General features: G+C 53.6%; 1 protein-coding gene across 5 annotated transcripts in view; it reads left to right on the top strand.

The window, feature by feature from the left end:
- zfyve9a (zinc finger, FYVE domain containing 9a) overlaps positions 1-21187 on the top strand; it is a 31042-nt gene extending 9855 nt beyond the window's left edge. For 4 of the 5 annotated variants that reach the window (XM_088597901.1, XM_088597902.1, XM_088597903.1 and 1 more), the window contains 16 exons: positions 1881-3646; positions 5580-5679; positions 5975-6151; positions 6709-6878; positions 7170-7311; positions 7862-7984; positions 8447-8602; positions 10002-10226; positions 13685-13767; positions 14193-14297; positions 14863-15013; positions 15983-16063; positions 16813-16975; positions 17117-17222; positions 17779-17955; positions 18554-21187. In XM_088597901.1, the coding sequence (XP_088454027.1) occupies positions 1881-3646; positions 5580-5679; positions 5975-6151; positions 6709-6878; positions 7170-7311; positions 7862-7984; positions 8447-8602; positions 10002-10226; positions 13685-13767; positions 14193-14297; positions 14863-15013; positions 15983-16063; positions 16813-16975; positions 17117-17222; positions 17779-17955; positions 18554-18715 (3887 nt within the window). In that variant the 3' untranslated portion in view covers positions 18716-21187. The remainder of the gene's footprint in view (positions 1-1880; positions 3647-5579; positions 5680-5974; positions 6152-6708; positions 6879-7169; positions 7312-7861; positions 7985-8446; positions 8603-10001; positions 10227-13684; positions 13768-14192; positions 14298-14862; positions 15014-15982; positions 16064-16812; positions 16976-17116; positions 17223-17778; positions 17956-18553) is intronic. The other variant, XM_088597905.1, reaches the window with a different exon arrangement.
- The last annotated feature ends 579 nt before the right edge of the window (positions 21188-21766 follow it).

Raw genomic sequence — 21766 nt, 5'->3', positions numbered from 1 at the left:
AACCCTCTGGCTCCCTGCTATACTGTACGTTGAACCTGAACCTCCTTCCTAAAAGTTTCTGCTCTGACAGAAAGCTGTTGAACTCCTGTTGAGCTTGGCGTTTTCAGAGGCTTTAGAGCATGCATTCTGTTGTGGGGAAGACAAATGAGGTGGGGAACTATATTCAGAGTAGTTAATAAATTCAAGGTCTAAAATACTGTATTACATGACCTGACGTGATTGAAGAGCCATGTGGCTTCGGCTTCCTGGGTTGTCCTTCAGTTCACACTGTATTGTTTATTTGAGCGCTTGAGATGTCATTTTTAAGTGTCTCCTTCCAGTATGACTCCCAGCTTCACAACCACTGAGCAAGTTCACGTGACTGAGGTTCATGTAAGCACAAGGATTCATTTTTAGTTTTTTTTTTGTCAAAACTAGGGGTTCACGGTAGTTTCTGAATGCGCTGTGGGGCCAGTGCAGTGGGTGTCGCTGAGAAAATCCTCACCTGACTAACTTGTATGAATAAGCCACAGAAATGCCTCTAGGTTTGCAGTTGGTTTGTAGTTTTGTGAAAGAGGCACTGACAGTTCTTCAGTTACACCTTTCCAGAAGTAGCAGCTTTGATCAGACAGCAGTTTCGGGGAAAGCTGCACAAGCAACACAGAATCGTGCTCGAGGCTGCGTCTTCCCTTGAGAGTTAAAACCAAGCTGGATCGCTCAGCTGTTTAACATCGGACAGGGAAAAGCAGGATGTTCTTCGGGGAAATGCAACAGTTAACACTGATTTGCTGAAAGGACTGCAAGAAAGGTTCGGTATTGGAATTCCATGCTGAGAGGAAAAGAAGAGACACAACATTTCAGCTGTGGAGCCTTCTTCTTGACACTTGAAGAAGCCCTGACAGCCAAAACGTGGTCTCTTTTCTGCAGGAAATAAACCTTTTCCTGTTCCTTTGCGTCCTACTCATGCTGACACAGACCCCTACTTGAATTGGTCTTATACAAGTATCCAAAAAACTTCGAATTCCTTCACCTTAAATGACATGAGCGCATTTTCGTGCCTATTCGGGTGCTTTTTCTTCCAGGCACTGCACTGTATTCTTATTTTTTTTTTTGTCGTCGTGCGTTGCTGTGCATCCGTCGACACTAGTGTGGCAGCCATGTGATGCTTGTGTGACGAAGGGTGTTCTTGTGCTTGACAGGCCATGCCTTGGCACGTACCAGTTCTGTAGCAAATGGGGGGCGCTCCCTGTACCCCTTCTCGTTGGTGCACGTGCACGTGTAGCCGTGCGGGTTATATATCACTCCTGTGTTACTGTGATGCGGGGAGTGGCAGCAGTGCAGTGGTGGCGTATTGAAAGAATGCGGTTCTCTCGGAGGAGTGCGTGGGGAGGGGTGGGGTCTGTGGAGTTCTTGCTCTCCGCGTGAAGCATTCAGGTGTCAGTGTGATGGATGGGACGGGGAGGGGAGGGGAGGGGGGGGCGTTGGATGAAAGGGGGCAGGGCTGCAGGAGCAAGATCAGGCCGGGACCCAGAGAAAGCATGGCAGCACCGGGCACGCACCCAGAAACACCACTGGGCCTGGCACAGGCTCCTGCTGGGATGGATGCTTAACGCTCGGCTGATTATTTTTTTTTTTCTCAAATCATTTCCCCTGGCGCGAAAACAAATGTCCTGTCGGGACTGGTACAGTCCCAAGCGTTGGTGCTGCTGCAGCAGGATGAATTTCCAATACGAGTTTGCCGTGCGGCTCAAGGGTTCTGGGTTAATGGTGCATGTCTGAATAACTGTTGTCCGATGATGTCGTGACCTTGCGGTGGTTCTGGTGGTTCGGTTTCTAGTTCGTTGTAGCGTAGTCGATTCTCTGCTACTCCTTTCGCTCGTTTTTTTTAATTCTCTCCACAGATGAAACGGACCCCCCCGCGGTGTCGGATACAAAGTGGACTCAGATTTTAACCCCGTCTCCTCACCTGCTTTCCCTGAATCCCGCCTTGGCCTGCCCAGGAGGGAACACCAGCGATGGCCAGCTGCCCCTCCCCGAGAATCCCACGGCGAGCCGGGAGGGAACGCAAGGGGACTGCTGCGCTAACGGGAGCCAGGACCCCCAGACTCCCGAGTCCGCGGCCTCGGCGATCCAGGACCGGCGGTCCGGGGAGCAGTTCGGCTCCCTCGGCCGGAATGGGGACTCCGGCCCACACCCGCCGCCGTCGCGGCGAAATGTGGACGGAAACGCAGGGGGCGGAGATGGGCAGGTTTCAGCCAGCGCGGGTGACGGCAGGACATTGCTGAGCAAAGACGTTTGGAGCCGTCCGGCAGTCTGTGGCAAGGAAAACACGGCTCTGGACAACGGCGGTCCGGCCGTACCGGACGTCAACGGATGCGCGGAGGGAGTCCTCTGTGATCGGCCTCCGTTTGAGGCCGGCTCTCCCGACTGGAATGGGATTATCGACGTGAATTGCTCGAACGCGACCCAGGAAGGGGGTTCCGTTAAGAAGGATAGGGATTGTGCGTTCCTCGGCACGTTTGCCGAGGGGAAAGAGAAGGACGGTTTGGTTGCGGCAAACGAATGCACTTTCAAGGACCCGACAGGCAGGACTGCTTCACAGCCACCTGGGTGTGACGACGCGGCTAACGGCTCGCCAAAGGGAGATCAGAACGCAGGCGGTCTCGGGTTCGAAGGGGGAACGGGACATGCAGCTCTTGCTGAAGAATTGGGTTGCGGCAACGGAGAATCCGATTCTCCGGACGAGTCGCTACTGGGAACGGCTCAGCCGGCATCCGAAGCCCGTGCTCACTCGGGAGGGGTCATGTGTGACGTATCGATGGGTCTAGACGAATCTCCACAGGAGGAGGGGAATCAACCCTCGCGGCCCCAGGTTTCCTCGACTGGGGAACTGAAGAAGATGGAGGAGAGACTCGGGCCGGGACAGTCCTCCGCCTCCTCCAACGGAGAAAAGGATCTCGAGTGTGCTTTCTCGTCCGAGTCCCCTTCCACCGTTTCCTTCCTTCCCAATGGCCTGGATGGGGAGGGCTTGGGCAAAGACCAGGACGATGAGTCTTCCCAGCCTCTGCCCTCTAAAGAGGACTCTGTGACCGAGGAGAAGGAGGTGGAGGAGAGCAAGATGGAATGCTACGAGCAGACGAGAGGCTTGGAGGCCGGGCAGGGGAATACTGGAGCTTCTCCCGCAGTGCAGAAGCTGAACAACAGCAGCGTGCAGCCCGTCAGCATCCCCTACGGAGGGGCTCGGCCCAAGCAGCCGGTCAGTCTGAAGCTGCAGATCCCGCGGCCGCTGTCGGGCCAGGTGCAGAACGAGCTCGGTCCGCACGGCAAGAACAAAAACCTGGAGCCGCAGGGCCGGCCCTGTGCTGGAGACCTGTCCTGTGCCAACGGCTACAGCGAGGAGGCAGGGACAACGGGGGTGAACGGCGAGAACGAGGGGGCGTTCGACTCCGGGGCGTCACTCGCTCCGCCGGGGCTGCTGCTGCCTGCGGAGAGCCCCGATAACGACCTCCAGGCGGGGCACCTTGGGCAGCTTTCGAAAAAAACGTTCACCGCCCTCGGAGAGGTGGCCCCGGTGTGGGTCCCAGATTCCCAGGCGCCGATCTGCATGAAATGCGAGGTCAAGTTCACTTTCACCAAGAGGAGGCACCACTGCCGGGCTTGTGGCAAGGTGAGGGCTTCCACGCACGGCGGGACAGTGCCGTTTCTGTCCAAGAGCGTCTCGGGCTCAGTTAGCTTGTGCTTGAGTACGAGAGGGAGCTCAGCGACTCTGAGCGTCTCGGGCTCAGTTAGCTTGTGCTTGAATACGAGAGGGAGCTCAGCGACTCTGAGCGTCTCGGGCTCAGTTAGCTTGTGCTTGAATACAAGAGGGAGCTCAGCGACTCTGAGCGTCTTGGGCTCAGTTAGCTTGTGCTTGAATACAAGAGGGAGCTGAGCAACTCTTGAGCGTCTCGGGCTCAGTTAGCTTGTGCTTGAGTACAAGAGGGAGCTGAGCGACTCTGAGCGTCTCGGGCTCAGTTAGCTTGTGCTTGAGTACAAGAGGGAGCTGAGCGACTCTGAGCGTCTCGGGCTCAGTTAGCTTGTGCTTGAATACGAGAGGGAGTTCAGCGACTCTGAGCGTCTCGGGCTCAGTTAGCTTGTGCTTGAATACGAGAGGGAGCTCAGCGACTCTGAGCGTCTCGGGCTCAGTTAGCTTGTGCTTGAGTACAAGAGGGAGCTCAGCGACTCTGAGCGTCTCGGGCTCAGTTAGCTTGTGCTTGAATACAAGAGGGAGCTCAGCGACTCTGAGCGTCTCGGGCTCAGTTAGCTTGTGCTTGAATACAAGAGGGAGCTCAGCGACTCTTGAGCGTCTCGGGCTCAGTTAGCTTGTGCTTGAGTACAAGAGGGAGCTCAGCGACTCCAGGAGGTGCTTGGAGATGCTTCTGCTTTAAAGATACCAGCGAAACCTGCAGACATACCAGTCATCAAGGATCAGGATAGGACATGTCTGATTTAGATGCTTCTGAATGCAGTATATCTGGAGCTGAGGTTTGGGATTAAAATCATATTTCCATTTTTTTTCCCCATCTTGCGCGGACACTGAAGTGTTAAAGAGAAGCTTGAAACGTTTTAAAGTTTCATATGGCGTAGTCGTTTCTCTGCTACTAGTGTAGTTAGCCTGCCCCTTACAATCAGTTACACCACCGAGAAAATGGTGATGTAAGCTTTGCAAAGCAGCTGAAGCTTAATGAATTTGTAAAAGTAATTAAAAAAATCATTAGCCTCAGCACCATTTAATATTGATTTTGTGTGTTCTGTAATGTCCTGATTTACAGTAAGCTATAGTGTTTTGATCTGAGGGTTCAGACTGGAGATGGAGAACTGTGAAAAGTTTTGTTTTTGGTTTCGAACCGACGTCTGAAAATGTTGTGTGCGTGTGTGTGTACACACGCGTCTCCCAGAGGACTCCCTCTGCACGTCCGTTGATGTCCAAGAGGGAGCTCAGCGACTCTGAGCGTCTCGGGCTCAGTTAGCTTGTTCTTGAATACAAGAGGGAGCTCAGCGACTCTGAGCCGTTGTCCAGAGAGTTACACGAGAGTTAGAGTCTCGTGACAGCTCGGTCAGCTGGGTTGTGGCATCAGTCCGCGGCCGTTCTCGAGCAGCTCAGAGAGGACTTGGCTGTGTCCTTTCCTCTCCGGTCCCTGCGGGAGAGAGGCTGCGGGAGTCTTCCCTGCGGCCTTCACAAAGATTTCACTTTCAAGACGAGGGTGGGGCTCAAGCAGTTAACTGGCAGGGGTCGTACTTCCTCAGGTGATAACAGCAATTCTAGTGCGGGTGTCCTACACGGCAACGCAAAGCTGTTGTAGCAGAAGGCTGGTGGTTTAATTGTACTGGCGTTCTTGTAGGTGTCTCGTCGGTTTAATAGTAAGGCAGGTATTTCTCAGCTTGTGTAGATTATAAATCTGAAGGTTAAGCCGTGTTCCACAGACGCCACGCACCTTGGATATTTGAGCAGATATTAGATAATCAGAGGGCGGCTTTTCAATGGCTCAGCGCATTGTTTTTCCGACCCATTAAACTGCAGTCAAAGACCTGTTGGCGTCGCCCGCTCTGTTTGTGTGCAGGTGTTCTGCGCGGCGTGCTGCAGCCTGAAGTGCAGGCTGGTGTACATGGACAGGAAGGAAGCCCGCGTCTGTGTCACCTGTCACTCGGTGCTGATGAATGGTGAGTATTCGCACGGCGGTCGCAGCAGCTGTGCAGCTCCTGGGGCCCTGCACGGCGGAATTCCGGCGAAGCGTGTTGGTAGTACTGATTTGCCGCGCGGGGGGGGGGGGCTTTTTTGATATTTCTATAGTAACAGGATGTTTTTTGCATCATGTTTGTCCTTGACGTAGCCTCTCACGAGCACTGGGCGCTTAAGAGGAGCTTTTTAATTACCCCCCCTTCCCTTCCCGTCCCCCAACCTTTCAAATAAACCCAGCATACCTTTTAAAAGAACGTTTTCTCTCCCTTTAATCAGTTCAAGCCTGGGAGAGCATGGTGAGCACCTGTAACCAGAGCCCCAACCCCAACAATCCTGCAGAATACTGTTCCACTATTCCTCCGCTGCAGCAGGCTCAGGCTTCTGGGGCTCTCAGCTCGCCCCCTCCCACCGTCATGGTGCCTGTGGGTGTCCTGAAGCATCCTGGGACTGAAGGTAGGATGCCGGTCGCTTGTGGTGTACCACCACTCCACTGATAGGCTGCACCGCGCTCAGTCCCGTAGAACATCATACGGTCACGAACGTTTTTGCTTTGGGGTTGTAGTTTTCGGGATTTTGAGTTCCTTTTTGGTTTTGAAGAAGATCTTCAAATCATGCATGTTCGGTAAACTGTGTAAAACTGAGTTCTTGCACGGGGTAGGTTTTGGGTCCCCTTGCAGGGTGGTTATCTATAACGTGAATAGAAACTCCAGAAAAGGGTGTCGTCTCTTTTTGTAGAAGAAAACTCTTTATCGGGAAACGCTTGAAGAAAAGCTTCGGAATGTTTGCTGGAGCTCCTGTTAGAAATGGTTTCTAACTTTTATTAAAGCAGTATTACCAGTAAAGGATTCAGGTATAAAAGCCTCTGGCCGTGTTCAATGGAGCAGACGTTTCCCTCTCTTAGAATCACTTTATTGGCCATATACAATCTCTTTTTGTCTTTTTCGCATACCCCAACCTGCTCTCCATGAGATGCACAGGTAACTGTCTGTGTTTGTACCCCACGGCTGTAGGCTCGCTCCCCAGGGAACAGAGGAGGGTTTGGTTTGCGGATGGGATCCTCCCGAATGGAGAGGTAGCCGACTCGTCAAAGGTGGCAGTGAGTGGGGCAGCCCCTTCAGGACCCCTGACGGTGTCACATGACTCTTGCAAGCCCCCAGCAGCCAATCCCTGCGCTTCAGAGGTAAAGCCGCTAGCGGGGGTTAACCCTTTGTGAGCTGCATGTGCAGGGTTTGCTGACGGCACGCCTTCCCTTAAATACTGCGCTCGGCCTGAAAGTCGTATTCGGTCTCATTTGCCGCGAGTCTGTAGAAAGCCTCGGTGCGTGCTACACGCCTGGGAAAAGTCTTAATACCTCTTGAAATGCTTTTACTGGCTTGTGCTCATCTGGTCTCGGTTCAGCCGGCATCCGACTGTCATCGGCTGTCGGCTCAGGAGGGCTTGTCCCCGCTAACCCCGGCGCTGTTCTCCGCAGGCCGCCTCACCAGCGCGGGCCGCCGCCGCCCCCGCTGTGGGCAGCCCCGTGGGCAGCTCGGTGAACCTGATCCCCGAGGACGGTCTCCCTCCCATCCTCATCTCCACCGGCGTCAAAGGAGGTACGGGGAGCCAGCTCACAGGTGCTTGTTCATGCCTCCTGAGTCTCCGCTGTGGTCCGACCCCTGCGGTCGAGCGTGTCCCGTGCCCCTAGAAACCCGTTTGAGAACGTTTACTGTAAATAGGCGAGCAGCGTTACTGGATCCGGATGGTGTGAGAACTTATTCCCTACAGCTCAACGCATGATACGCAGTTCGTCCGGTACAAAACAATTGGCAGGCTCTCTGTGCCCTTGGACACCAGCTCTTGATCTGACTCCCGGGGGACTCATCAATAATCCGTAAGAGCTGTGCTGGAGCTTCGCCAATCGGATGAGCTCCCGTCGCAGCTCGTTTCGATGGGTGTGCGCCTGCCCCGTCGGGTGAGGAGCTCCGCTCGGTTTCCTCCGGGCGCCCACTTCCTCAGAAGTCAGACGAGTGTCCCCCCCTGGCGCGGGCCGGCTCACTGCGGTGCCCGCCGCCCCTGTTGAGGGGGAGTGGTGGCGGCGGAGTGGCTGCCCCGCCCCCCCCCCCCCCGTTGTCGTACCGCGCTGGCGCCCGGCCCCTCCCTGACGCCTGTGCTCCCACCCCTCAGACTACGCCGTGGAGGAGCGGCCCTCGGAGATCGCGGTGATGCAGCAGCTGGAGGAGGGCGGCCCCGACCCGCTGGTCTTCGTTCTCAACGCCAACCTGCTGGCCATGGTCAAGCTGGTCAACTGTGAGTTCGCTGCGCCTGCTGTCCCTCATCGGTCTGGGCGGCTGAAAGCTGTTCTTGCAGCAGAATAATGGCGTTACCTTGCAGTGGCTTAGAAAACCAAGATCCTCCCCATGCTGGGATTTTCCTTAGGATATAATAATGAAAACGTGTTTAGTAAACAAATTGAAGAGGCATTTAAGGTTTTTTGCTTACTGTTTGAATAAACAGCTCTGGTTATTTTCAAGATACTAGCAGAGCACTTGATATTTTTAGGGGGCAATACGGCTCTGTAGTGTTTTATACATGCTTATATATTGTCAAGCCTGGGTCTAGAATAGTTAGTCATTAACTTGGCTTGCTACTAACTTGGTGTTTGTGACGGCTTCAGGCCTGCTGTCCAGTGGGGTTCGGTTTGTCTTGGCGGCGTGGGGGCGAGGGAGGGGTACAGTCGGCCGCGGATCTGACGCTGCTCTCTCGCCCCAGACGTGAACAGGAAGTGCTGGTGCGTGACGACGAAGGGGATGCACGCGGTGGGCCAGGCCGAGGCGGTGGTGCTGCTGCAGTGTCTCCCCGACGAGAAGAGCATCCCCAAGGACGTCTTCAGCCACTTCGTCCAGCTCTACCAGGACGCGCTGGCAGGTGAGCGGCAGGCCCGGCTGAGTCACGGGTTCGAGTCCGGGTTCACGGCCTTTGCTGGCGGTGGCCCATGGCTCTTGGCGACAGGGTGACCCCTGTGACCTTGACCATAGCCCCTCGGGAGTAACATCCTGCAGACACCCCTGCTTCTGGGCACTTTTGGTCCTCCGAGTCCGGGCCATTGGGATGTGAGCTTGGCTTCAATTCCTGATCAGGGCGACCTCTCCCTGTCATCACGCCCCCCAGGAGCCTCACACGAGTTCAGTTTCTGGACAGGAAGTTGGCTTGGTTCCTGAAGCTGTGTAGCAAAACCCAGTTGGACCCCTGCCGGAGCAGGTGGCGGGGCTACACTGTGAGCCTGAGAAATGTTCAGGACTTGACTGGTGCCAGTTATCCCTCGGCCTGGCAGATGCGTTTGACTTGTTTGACGGAGTCCTGAAAGCGCTTGTTTGGATGTGTAGAAGTGCTGGTAGCATTCAATTAGTAAAATGCCTTCAGTGTATTTGTAAGTGAGGATATACACCCCCATAGGGAATAACTGCTGTACAAGGGTGAAAAGCCCACCCCTCCACCGCCATGAAATAGATTGTTTATAGTCACGTCAAGTCCGTGAGGAGAAATCTATCCACCCTACTTTGGGAAGTGGTTCAGTTTTATTATCGGGAGATGATCTGCGTCAGCTTTGGTTGATCGTAAAAACGTCAGGGAATTATCTGGGCGATGAAGGGTGGTCTCCCGTGCGGAAGTTAATTTTGTCGTGGCCTGCCGTCGGTTTTTAACGCGCAGGCATTATCCGAGTCGAGCTGCTGAACGTGGTCACAGCGCTGGTTTGAGCCAGTGGCTTCGGCTCGGGCACCTCTCCAAGAGCAGAGTTAATGTTCCTCTGCTGATTTAGTGGCGTTTCACTGAAACACTTCACACTTTTCTCTTTCGGTCTCTGTGCGGGCTGGCGACGCCTGGGTCCTGCACGGGCAGAGCAGGCTTTGCTGCTGACTGACGCTTTGTCTGGCCTCCCACTGCGTGTCAAAGCCACATTGTCTCCTCTTCCACCCCAGCTGTTTAATACTGCCCGCTCGGGCCTGAGGGATGTTTTTGCATTCTTAGATGTATATACTGCTTATTTGTTTTATTTTGGCACGAAAATAAATCTTACTGCTGGCATGCTGAGACAGGCTGGCCCATGGTGGCCCGTTTTGCTGGGATTTGCCATGAATTGCTGTTCTATACCAGGAGATGCAAAAGCCTAGCTCTTCCTTCCTGACCCGGCCAGTCAGGGCAGCTCGTTCTGCTCTTCTCTGCAGTGCCTAGCTGGAGAAGCTGTTCAGATTCATCCCCGGGGCTGGATTTAAAAGCCCCCCCCCTCTTTTGCCCTCCATTGACTCTGCATGTTGTGTGTTTGCAGGGAACGTAGTGAGCAACCTGGGTCACTCCTTCTTCACGCAGAGTTTCCTGGGCAGCAAGGAGCACGGCGGATTTCTCTACATCAGCCCCACCTTCCAGTCCCTGCAGGACCTGCTCCTGCCCAACCCTCCCTACCTCTTCGGCATCCTCATCCAGAAGTGGGAGACCCCCTGGGCCAAGGTCTTCCCCATTCGCCTCATGCTGCGGCTGGGAGCAGAGTACCGATGTGAGCACAGCTAAGCCAACCGGCTTCAGGGACCACTTGGCACAGGTTCCCAAAGCGGGGGCTGTGAACATACCTTTTTAGAACCAGTGGGTTTTGTTCCAGGTGCTTTGCAGAATGAACCTGGCTTTCACCAGTCGGCGCTTTGCTTTCACGCACGCGCACGAGCGCAGGTGAAATGAACTCGGTGTTGCCCTAGTGGTGAGCATGTGGTTTGTGTCCAATTAGCTAAACTTCTGAATGGCAGAAAAAATCTGTTCAGTATTTACCACAGCAGTGGGCACGGAGGTCCAGCAGTAACCCCTGTGATCTCGCAATGCGGGGCATCTGGTACCTTCCAGTACTTCACCTGATAACTACGCCACCTTGATCTTTGGATCTGAACCTGTCCGCGTTTGATCACGTGTAACCATGTGTGGCCAGCTTAAAACCAGCACTTCCCAAGTTTTTCATGGCACAGAGCAAATCATTTTAAAAACGGAGCTAGCATTTCTAGAAATCGCATTTATTTTAAGATCAGTCTTAGACTGAGGAAGATATTTGACTTGGCTATCGTGCCCTGACTTTCAGAGTGAGAACTTTTTTTGGTGAACAGGGTGATGTCATACTTGGCGCAGTGCTGGAAACAGCTGTGTGACACTCCTGGACCACACTTTTTAAACCTGATCTCTTCTGATGCCATGGCACAGAGTTTGAAAAGCACAGGGTTAAACACACAATAAGATCATTTACTTGGCTTTACTTTTCTTAGTGCTGACAGCGCCATCTAGTGTTCACAAGGTTAAGAGTATTTGGTATAAATGAACGGCATTTTTGCCTTTTCAGGATCTTCTTCAAATCTGCTAGCAGATAAGGGTAACTATCAATCTAAAACCGTAGCAGTGTTATGAATTAGCAATTTTGCTTATTGCTAGACCAGCAACAAGTTGCATGTCCTTCGTCATGAGAAGATTAGTCAGTTACTTACATTTTTCCGATGCCACATGAGTGACTTTCACACATGTGATGAAAGACATTGGCTGAAATGCATGTCAAGCCTAAGTACGACCTTTGAGGTTCACCACAAAACCCTCACTAGTATCCCATGTGGCTCAACAAATAAAGATTAAATGGGTCAGATGGAATAAGTCCACCAGGTGATGTAATAAACATTTATCATAAGCCTTTGCTTTAGACCATATTGTATCAATAATGTATTGTAAAAAACAGAGAAAGAAATTAGATCCCCCAATAAACTACTTTACTGAAGAAAGAGGTGATTCTAAGAAGGATATAACCTATTGATAGGCTCTATGTTTTAATTTTCGTCTTTAGCCGTTTTGTAGTGTTTTATGTGCCGTTTGGTTTTGTCGATGATTAATTCAAGAATTGTTGCAAGAGGAGCTCTTAAATGGAGCGCAGGTAGCTGTCAGACGTGCGGGCCACCCGTCTGGGTTCTCGTCTGAACGGCTGTTCGTTCCGGGCGGCCAGCTGGTCAGCCAGACACGGGCGGACCAGTGAGAAGCCGATGGCTTCCTGAAAGCACTGTGCAGCACTGAGAGAGGGAGAGCTCCTCTAGAGGAGCGAGGAGACGGTGAGGCCTGGAGTCGAGGCTGTGAGGCCCGGCAGGGGCTGGCGAGGAGACGGTGAGGCCTGGAGTCGAGGCTGTGAGGCCCGGCAGGGGCTGGCGAGGAGACGGTGAGGCCTGGAGTCGAGGCTGTGAGGCCCGGCGGGGGCTGGCGAGGAGACAGACACTGAGGCCTGGAGTTGAGGCTGTGAGGCCCGGCGGGGGCTGGCGAGGAGACGGTGAGGCCTGGAGTCGAGGCTGTGAGGCCCGGCAGGGGCTGGCGAGGAGACGGTGAGGCCTGGAGTCGAGGCTGTGAGGCCCGGCAGGGGCTGGCGAGGAGACGGTGAGGCCTGGAGTCGAGGCTGTGAGGCCCGGCGGGGGCTGGCGAGGAGACAGACAGTGAGGCCTGGAGTCGAGGCTGTGAGGCCCGGCGGGGGCTGGCGAGGAGACGGTGAGGCCTGGAGTCGAGGCTGTGAGGCCCGGCGGGGGCTGGCGAGGAGACGGTGAGGCCTGGAGTCGAGGCTGTGAGGCCCGGCAGGGGCTGGCGAGGAGACAGACACTGAGGCCTGGAGTCGAGGCTGTGAGGCCCGGCAGGGGCTGGCGAGGAGACGGTGAGGCCTGGAGTCGAGGCTGTGAGGCCCGGCAGGGGCTGGCGAGGAGACGGTGAGGCCTGGAGTCGAGGCTGTGAGGCCCGGCAGGGGCTGGCGAGGAGACGGTGAGGCCTGGAGTCGAGGCTGTGAGGCCCGGCAGGGGCTGGCGAGGAGACGGTGAGGCCTGGAGTCGAGGCTGTGAGGCCCGGCAGGGGCTGGCGAGGAGACGGTGAGGCCTGGAGTCGAGGCTGTGAGGCCCGGCAGGGGCTGGCGAGGAGACGGTGAGGCCTGGAGTCGAGGCTGTGAGGCCCGGCAGGGGCTGGCGAGGAGACGGTGAGGCCTGGAGTCGAGGCTGTGAGGCCCGGCAGGGGCTGGCGAGGAGACGGTGAGGCCTGGAGTCGAGGCTGTGAGGCCCGGCAGGGGCTGGCGAGGAGATGGTGAGGCCTGGAGTCGAGGCTGTGAGGCCCGGCAGGGGCTGGCGAGGAGACAGACAGTGAGGCCTGGAGTCGAGGCTGTGAGGCCCGGCAGGGGCTGGCGAGGAGACAGACAGTGAGGCCTGGAGTCGAGGTTGTGAGGCCCGGCAGGGGCTGGCGAGGAGACAGACAGTGAGGCCTGGAGTCGAGGCTGTGAGGCCCGGCAGGGGCTGGCGAGGAGACAGACAGTGAGGCCTGGAGTCGAGGCTGTGAGGCCCGGCAGGGGCTGGCGAGGAGACAGACGGTGAGGCCTGGAGTCGAGGCTGTGAGGCCCGGCGGGGGCTGGCGAGGAGACAGACAGTGAGGCCTGGAGTCGAGGCTGTGAGGCCCGGCAGGGGCTGGCGAGGAGACGTGAGCGCAGTGGTGAGGGAAGACAACGTGGAGGATTGACCACTGTGTCCTCGCAGTCTGGGAGGCAGTAATCTGCAGTGTCCCCCTCTCTCTTCCTCTCCTGGCAATATGCGGACCATGTGGACAGCTCCACACTTCTGCTTCCTAATCCAGGATGCTGTGCTAAAATCTGGGTTTTACATAGAGCCGGTGTTTTAAATTGGAAGGGCTCAGCGCTCATGCTCTCGAAAGAGACACGGTTTCTGTGGAGAACTTTACTTCTTTTACGCCGAGGGTTTTTCTGGAAGCAAAACCACAGAAACGCACTGTATCCCCTCGGCCTTGAACGACTTGTGTGGGGAAGCTGCTTCGCTCCCGGCGGCGGCTCCACTCTCGGGCCTGTTCGTGCTCGTATTGTGTGGGTTGGCCGCGTGCTTCTCCAGACCGGAGTGGCGAGGGGAGAGCCCGCCCTGCCCGTCCTGCCTGTGAGGTTCAGCTCTTCCCTCTTGTTCCCCCTCACAGTCTATCCCTGCCCCCTGTTCAGCGTGCGCTTCCGGAAGCCTCTGTTCGGGGAGACCGGCCACACCATCATGAACCTGCTGGCGGTGAGTGCTGAGGCCTTCCTCTCTCTCTCTCCCCTCCTCCTCATCCTTCACGTCTGCATCTCTTCGAATTCCCCTGTGGAAATCATGACTGTATCTGCAGAGGTTAATTTCCTTGTAGTTTAGGGGCACATGTATAACCTGTACTTACTGAAACAGGATGAGCTATCAGTCTGCCCTACTGGCCCTGAGGGATACCTCCTGCAAGACTTAAATCCCAGATGTATTTTTCTGAAGCTGGTATTTGACATTGATAGCTGTCTTTGTTAAAAACATCGTACTTGTTTTCCTAAGTCAGCATTACTAAGTTGTTGTTTTTTTCCTGAAATAGTATGAAGTTCGCAGAGCGTGCGTTTCTGTAGCATGCTGCAGAATTGTCCGTATTGCTCTTGTTGCTTCTCCAGTAACTGCTGTGGTTATATTTCCAGGATTTCCGGAATTACCAGTACACATTGCCAGTGGTAAATGGGCTGATGGTGGACATGGAAGTGAGAAAGACCTGCATTAAGATTCCCAGCAATAGGTACAATGAGGTGAGTCTCTGTTGTGGTTCAGTTTGGACCTCGTGACATTTAACACGACTGTCTTATTACCCCTTGGCACTGATCCATGGATCTCTTTACACAAGTACTTGGGCTTTTACTGACTGCAAAGGTGATGCAAACGTGTCAGTATTGATCATTTCTCGTTCTTCTAAAACTGGGCATCCTCGAAGCTCATTTGTATTTGCGCGGCACGTAGTGGCAATAATCGCAACCCTGTTTGTTGGGAACATGTTTGCAGGGAGTCCACCTCGCATGGACAGCTTCCCTGCTGTCGCTCGTGCTGAGGCAGAGCCGGGTGTGCCCTGCAATGATCGTGTTCACCAGCAGGTGGAGAAGAATGCATTTCAGGTTTTGCTTTGATGAGGTAGTAGATCAATGACAGGGCAGGTGGAGAGCGAGCCTGTATGGTGTCTTCTGACAGGACCCTACGAGGAAGATGACTGGTAAAGAGCGGTCTTTATTTCCAGGTGTAATAAATGCCGTGCTTGTGGTCAGTGTTCTCTTCCTGCTGAGAATGGCTCTAGACAGATGGGCCGTGTGATTCCTTTGGCAGCTTATGAAGGCGATGAACAAGTCCAACGAGCACGTGCTGGCCATGGGAGCCTGCTTCAACGAAAGGGCGGACTCTCACCTGGTGTGCGTGCAGAACGACGATGGGAACTATCAGACTCAGGCCATCAGCATCCACAACCAGCCTCGCAAAGGTAGGTCCACGCATGGTGGCGCTGAGGGCAGGGTCTTTCTAATGGGAGGCACTTCTTTACACTGTGCAATCAACTGAAGCCCAGCAGGCGTGGGCCTGGCCAGCACCTGGAGGGGAGACCTCCTGGCAAAAACTAAGGGTCCTGCTGGAAGAGGTGTTAGTGGGGCCAGTAAGGGGTGCTCACCTTGTGATCTGTGTGGCTCTAATGCCCCAGTATAGTGACGGGGACGCTGTACAGTGTAAAAAATAGGCACAGTCCTGGGATGAGTTCCTGACTCTCTGTGGTCATTAAAAATCCCAGGGCGTTTCTTGAAAAGAGTAAGGGTGTTACCCCGGCGTCCTGGCCAAGTTTTCCCTTGACCTTTACCAATCATGGCCTCCTAATAATCCGCATCTGTGAACTGGCTTCATCACTCTGCTCTCCTCCCCACTGAGAGCTGGTGTGTGGGGAGAGGAGAGTACTGGTGCATCATCCAGGTGGATGCTGCACACTGGTGGTGGTGGAGGGGATCCCCATGACCTGTAAAGCGCTTTGAGGGGAGTGTCCAGAAAAGCGCTATAGAAGTGGAAGGAATTATTGTTATTACTACACTTCTTTACACCAAGAGTTGGGAGTGTGGAACGAGCTAACCAGCTGCATTGAAGCCGAAGGCCTGGCGTCTTTCAAGAAACGTCTGGATAATTGGATGGATTGGCTACCACACGTGGTAATCTGAGTGGCCTTGTGCTGGTGGTTGTTCTTGTGCTCAGTGCGAGTTGGTGCCCTACTGCAGGCCAATCCCTTTATTTTACTGATCCTGCTAACTGTTGTCTAAATAATTAAGAAGCAGGTTGGAGTAACATTGTACAGTGTGGCAGATTTTAGTAACCCTGAGTTGGGGGATGGAAGGTTGATGAATAAGCGGAGTCTGGTGGTAAGCTTGAATCCTCCTGAGCCGTGTGGTTTTGAAAGTTGTCCTGTCTGGTTCAGTTACAGGAGCCTGTTTCTTTGTGTTCAGTGGTGCTTTGAAACCCTCCTCCGGATACCTGGCCAAATCCAGCATCGTGGAAGGTAAAGGTTTTCATTTTGGCTGTTCTCTTTGTATCCCGCTGAATTTCGCCATTTGATTATTTTTTTTTGTGGGGACTGTGCTGTTATCCTTGGCTGCCTGGAGTTAAAATACCTACCAGCTCTTTCATAATGGACGAAGACCTGCTTTTCTCAGTTCCGGCCAAGATAATGTCATTGTTTTGCATCACGTCTGTACAAGTGCCTGGGGGTGCAGAGTAGCACAGCAGTGTGCGGCCTTGGTAAGGTCTCAGGTGCTAGGTGAAGCACAGACGATGTACAGTACAAACGCACGTGGCTTTGGAGCAGTGTTTAACTGATTATACATGATATAATGTGTTTGTGGAAACATCTATTCTTCTGACAAATTCTCTGTTAAAGGGTCCCTTGAAGAACTTATAAAAAAAAATAATCTCTGAATCCAGATCAAGCCCAAACTCCTCAACAGCACAAAACCACCTTAGACATTGAATTGAAATCATCACAGCTTTTAACCACCAACTACCAAACCAGCTAGATGGGCGGCATGCCCTCCTCTCGTCTGTTACCGTCCTCATTTTTCCGGATTCTTAAGCCAAAACCTCATTGTTTAGCCAGAGGTGAATGAATGAATCTGCCGCCATCTTGAATTGAAGTCCAGTGCCGTAAACTTCTTCCCTGGTGTCCCCGTGTGTGTGTGTCCGTGTGTGTGTCCCCGTGTGTGTGTCCGTGTGTGCCCTTGCTGTCGCTGACGGTCTGACCCCCTCCCCCAGATGGCATGATGGTGCAGATCACGGCCGAGACGATGGAGGCCCTCCGCCAGGCGCTGCGGGAGATGAAGGACTTCTCCTTCCCCTGCGGGAAGGCGGACCAGGAGGAGAGCCAGGAGCACGTCTCCGTGCAGTGGCTGGAGGACGACCGCAGCTTCAACAAGGGGTGAGGCAGCGCGTGCCGGCGGGCCGCGGGAGGGAGGCCTGTGCAGGTCCCGCTGCAGGAGGGGAGCGGGGAGAGACCGGAGCGCTGGGAATTCTCCCCCTCCCCCGCTAACCCCGTCTGTCCCTGTGCTCTGCCACGCAGTGTCATCAGCCCCATCGATGGCCGCTCCCTGGAGTCCATCACCAGCGTCAAGATCTTCCACGGGGCGGAGTACAAAGCCAGCGGGAAGGTTATCCGCTGGACAGAGGTATCGGGGAGAGTCTTCCTGCTGCCGTCTTGTGTGCCTGATGTTTGATTTGCGCTTATCTGTCATCGCTTGAACTGGGAAGTTTTCAGGAAGGGCACGGTTGGTCTGGGTGACACGTCAAAGACTTTACCCTCTTTACAGCCCCCCTGGTAAAACAAAGCACGCCCTTTGATGTCCGAGCGTAATTTGTTCCTCGGAGATTTTTCTAGAAGGTGAAAATTCTTTAGCCAATAGAGAAATTCCCATGACTTCACTGGTGCAGTCTTCCAATGTGTTGTTTTGATCCTAGTGGAGCCATGAATTTTCAAAGGAACAGCACTGTTCTTGTTCTTTGGTGGTTATTTACCCTGATACAGTAGTAACCTCTTGGGGACGAGGGACACGCCACCGTCATAGCACAAATCTCTTTAGAGACAATCGAGGGGCTGGGTGTGTGTATAGAAAGTGGATCGTTTTGTTTGCCAGTGTGTCAGCTGGGTCTCGGGGCTGCACGTCTGACCCCCCCCCCCTCCTCCTCCTCCTCCTCCTCCTCCTCCTCCTCCTCCTCCTCCTCCAGGCGTTCTTCCTCCAGAGCGACGAGCAGCCCAATGGGCTGAGTGACCCCGCCGACCACAGCCGCCTGACTGAGAACGTCGCGCGGGCGTTCTGCGTGGCGCTGTGCCCCCACCTCAAGCTCCTCAAGGAGGACGGCATGGCCAAGCTGGGCCTGCGCGTCACGCTGGACGCGGACCAGGTGAGCTCGTTCTTCAGCGGCGCGCGTCTGTTGTGCAGAACGGTCAAGCTGTCAGATCAAAGCATATCAGTAGGCGCTGCAAAGTCTCTGCAGAAAGGAGACGTGTTGGGAGGAGTTCATCGTCTAAGACAGGTGTTCCCAGTCCTGCTGTCTGGAGGTCCACACAGCCACAGGCCTTAATGAAGCTGGGCTGGAATGATCTAATCAAAGCCCTAATTGAACTAACGAGTGACCCGATTGGACCATCTGCAACTGGGATTTTATTTGACTGGGGAAACGCAATCGTCAAACCAACGTAAGAGCTGAGAACGGTCAAACAGTTGGTGTTAATTTTGTGATGGAGTCCGTACTCCTGGTGTTTAATGGAGAGCTGTGCTGGAGTGACAGCCAGCAGGTGTGTGAGCCTCCGGGACTGGGAGCCCCTGTTCTAAGATCACGGCAGTAGTCTTTGGTGTTTTTAACGGAAGGGTTACATCTGAAAACTGTTGAGTGCAGTTATTCCCGCGTGTCCCCTGGCCGCGCTCGTGGGCGGGGGCCGCTCCCCTGTCGGAGCCCGGAGAGCGGCCCGTGCTCTAACTGCTGTGTTGCCTGGATGCAGGTGGGGTACCAGGCTGGCAGCAACGGGCAGCCGCTCCTGCCTCAGTACATGAACGACCTGGACAGCGCCCTGGTGCCGGTGATCCACAGCGGCGCCTGCCAGCTCAGCGAGGGCCCAGTGGTCATGGAGCTCATCTTCTACATCCTGGAGCATATCTCGTAGAGCGGGGTGCCCCTCCCCCCTCCCCCAAACCCACACCCTCTCCCCCGCTGCATCCAGCTCGCCTCCTCTCATTTGCACTTCAAAAAGAGCCTAAATGCTGTGCTGGGAAACCTTTCTCCTGACCTTCTATGCACCATATCCAACTTCTGTACCCGGCCAGGGCAGCTCGGAAACAGGACGGGGACCCGCAGATCCAACTTCGGCTTTTGTGGCGAACAGCACGGCCGGCCTTATCGACCCAGTGGGCTTCCATGTGTTACCTGTGTGTCCCTAGGAGGTTGTTTGCCTCTCCCGAATGGTCTTGTGGGGCGTCGACACTCCTGGGCAGCGACTGCACTGTCCCCCGCCCTCGCTTGGCGTGGATTTCCGTGCACGGCTCCGGTTGGCCCCGGTGGGCGTCTGCCGGCAGCTGGCTCTACCGCAGAGCGCCGGCACCCGTCGGGAGGACGTCTCAGGCCTGCGTCCAGACGCCAGCCGCGCTCTTTCACAACTGGGCCTTTCCCAGAGGGCAGAGTTTACTTCCTTGATCGGGACGGTTCTCCCGGTAACTCGGGTGCCCCGCGCTTGGGCTGTGATACGTAGAGGAGAAGCAGCTTTTCTGACTTCTCGGCTTGACGAAATTAACAGCGAGATGCTTTGTTGCGTGGAAGAAACTTGTTGTTTTTTTTTCCCACGTTTGGTGGAGTTTTTTTTTAAAAAAAAACGTGCCTGGTAGTTTCTTCCTAATGCAAATTAGCTTAACTGCGCTAAGTGGAATGAGGGACATTTGCTTTGGAAGTATTCAGATGTACAACGTGGAGTGATTTTTAAAGTTGTGCGTTCCATCCGCCTGAGGATCTTGGTTCCTTGAGCTCCACTCATAGGACTGGAAAATGTCACTGTCTCTCATCTTAATCAGAGGTTCACTGAAAAGGCTTAGTGGTATAGCTGACAAAGACCCAGTTGTGAATGGACATTAGCGTCTAGGTTCATCTCATGATCAATCAGCTCTTCATCTTGTAGTATTTAAAAAAAAACAAACCTTTTGACCAGTTAGTTGGTTTCAGCACTTAACCATAAAATATGAATTGTTTGCAAATGGACAAGTTCTGTTAAGATATATATATATGTAAAAATTAAAAGATGCAATGTAATTTATGGATCCTGAGCCATTGAACAAATGAAAAAAAAAGTGGTGAAGAAGATTCATGTTCTGAAATGCGTAACAAAGACTGCAGAGATGCCAATGTAAAGAATTGGCAGCAGAGCCTGAACAGACAAGGGTTGAAACTCGCAGGCTGAAGGAGATTCAAGGGGGGAAAAAGCACTGGTCTACCTGTTACACCGCTTACACTGTTTCACACCGTGTCCTCCACAGACCGCAAACCGAGACGTCATTATTCTGAGATGGGCGCTTTCTTCTGATCTACCAAAAAAACGTCGCACTGCCAGCTTCTGTATCCTGCTTTTCCCACTGGCACAGCCTGTCCCAGATTAATGGCTCTTCTTGCTACTGAACGACACAAGGGCAGTTACCCGATATTCCCAGCCCGCTTGAGACTGCTGGAAGTTCACGGCGGAGCTGTGTTTTTCTGCAGAGCTCTAGCAAGGTTTGCTGTTCCGGGAGGAAAACGAGATGGGTCCAGATATTGCACTTTGAGGATGGTCTTGATAGGTGTTGCGGAGATGGGGAACTGGAAGAGAGAAGACATGTCTCCGCGGTCATGGAGAGTTTTTATTTTTCCTCAGCTCTGTAGGAGGCTAGGCCTAACCCTTACTGAATACACTGATGGCAAAGCCTTCTGTCAGGCGGGAGACGACGTCATAGAAAACTTCATTCACAGGCTCTTTTGTGCAGGAAAAGAAACTTCTTTGACGCGACACCGTCTTAAAACTAGCCTTCCCCCCCCCCCCTTCGTTCTTTCAGTGTTAAAGAAAGAAAAGTGTGCGTCAACACCTGCGTTAGCTTTCCATCAACGCCCCTTTCCTTACGTAATGTGACGGCACTTATCATAAGTGATTTCATTCTCGCCTGCTGGGAGCCGATGCAATTTTCAAGAACTTTCAAACGTTTGTCAGTAAACACTGGCTTCATCTCAAAGAGGGCGACCCCGGCGGACTTGGGGAATCTGTATCGGCCAAAGACTTCCATCGGGAGTTGTATGTGGGACGGGCGACGGAGTGGGGTTTATTAACACTAATGAACACAGCAGTTGTGCAGGTGTGGCAGCTTGTGTTCCTCCAGCATTGAAATCTGTAGCACTTCAGTGGACGTTTCTCTAAAACAGTCATCAAGCTGACAAAAAAAAAAAATCAGTCCCAACACTGTCCGAAACACTGGCATCGAAAAAGGGAGAAATAAAAGAACTGTTACATGTATTTTAAAGCCAAAAAATAAACTGTACATCTTTTTCTAATGTACACTACAAATGTCAATAAGAAGTCTTTATTGAAAACTGTAGTATCTGTAAAATAAAACTTATAGAAAACTGACACATCGTGTGATGGTTTCAAATGCCAAATTAGCTTATGGACTCAATCGCCATTATTTGAAACCCCTTTCCAGTGCATATTGTTTTCCTGGTATCATACCTGTTGTTTTATTTTCAACCAGGGAATCCATGAATGATTCTTGCCAGGGAGACCCCAGCATTTCTGGGGTACCCTCCAAGGAGCGCAGGCCTGGTTTTTTCGCTCAGGAGTGCCGCATTACCAAGTCGGTGCCCTCGATCCCAACGTGCCCCTGCTGTGTGCTCTCCCAGTGTTCGGAGCGTCTGCTGGGAGCTGGGACTTGCAGGGACAGTAAGGTTGCTGCTGTCCAGGATAAGATGATGCTGTGTTCACTGTGCCAGAGGGAGGGACACAGCTCAGGGCCGAAGCCCTGGGTCTTGCCTGTCTCCTCATGCTCACCAGGGGAGACCGTGTTACTCTTAGGAACTGTGCTACCAGTTTGCTCGATACTGTAGACAACAGATGATCTGCTGCCATTTTAAACACCTGTTTCTAGGCTGGACTGAGATGACAGATTCTTAGTACTGTGTCAAATTTGAACATGACCTCCTTGGGGTTTTT

This window comes from Lepisosteus platostomus, chromosome 11, assembly GCF_059453375.1.
Source record: "Lepisosteus platostomus isolate fLepPlt1 chromosome 11, fLepPlt1.hap1, whole genome shotgun sequence".
Lineage (NCBI taxonomy): Eukaryota > Metazoa > Chordata > Actinopteri > Semionotiformes > Lepisosteidae > Lepisosteus > Lepisosteus platostomus.
Note: the sequence above shows the minus strand (reverse complement) of the source record. Positions and strands in the feature narration are given on the sequence as shown.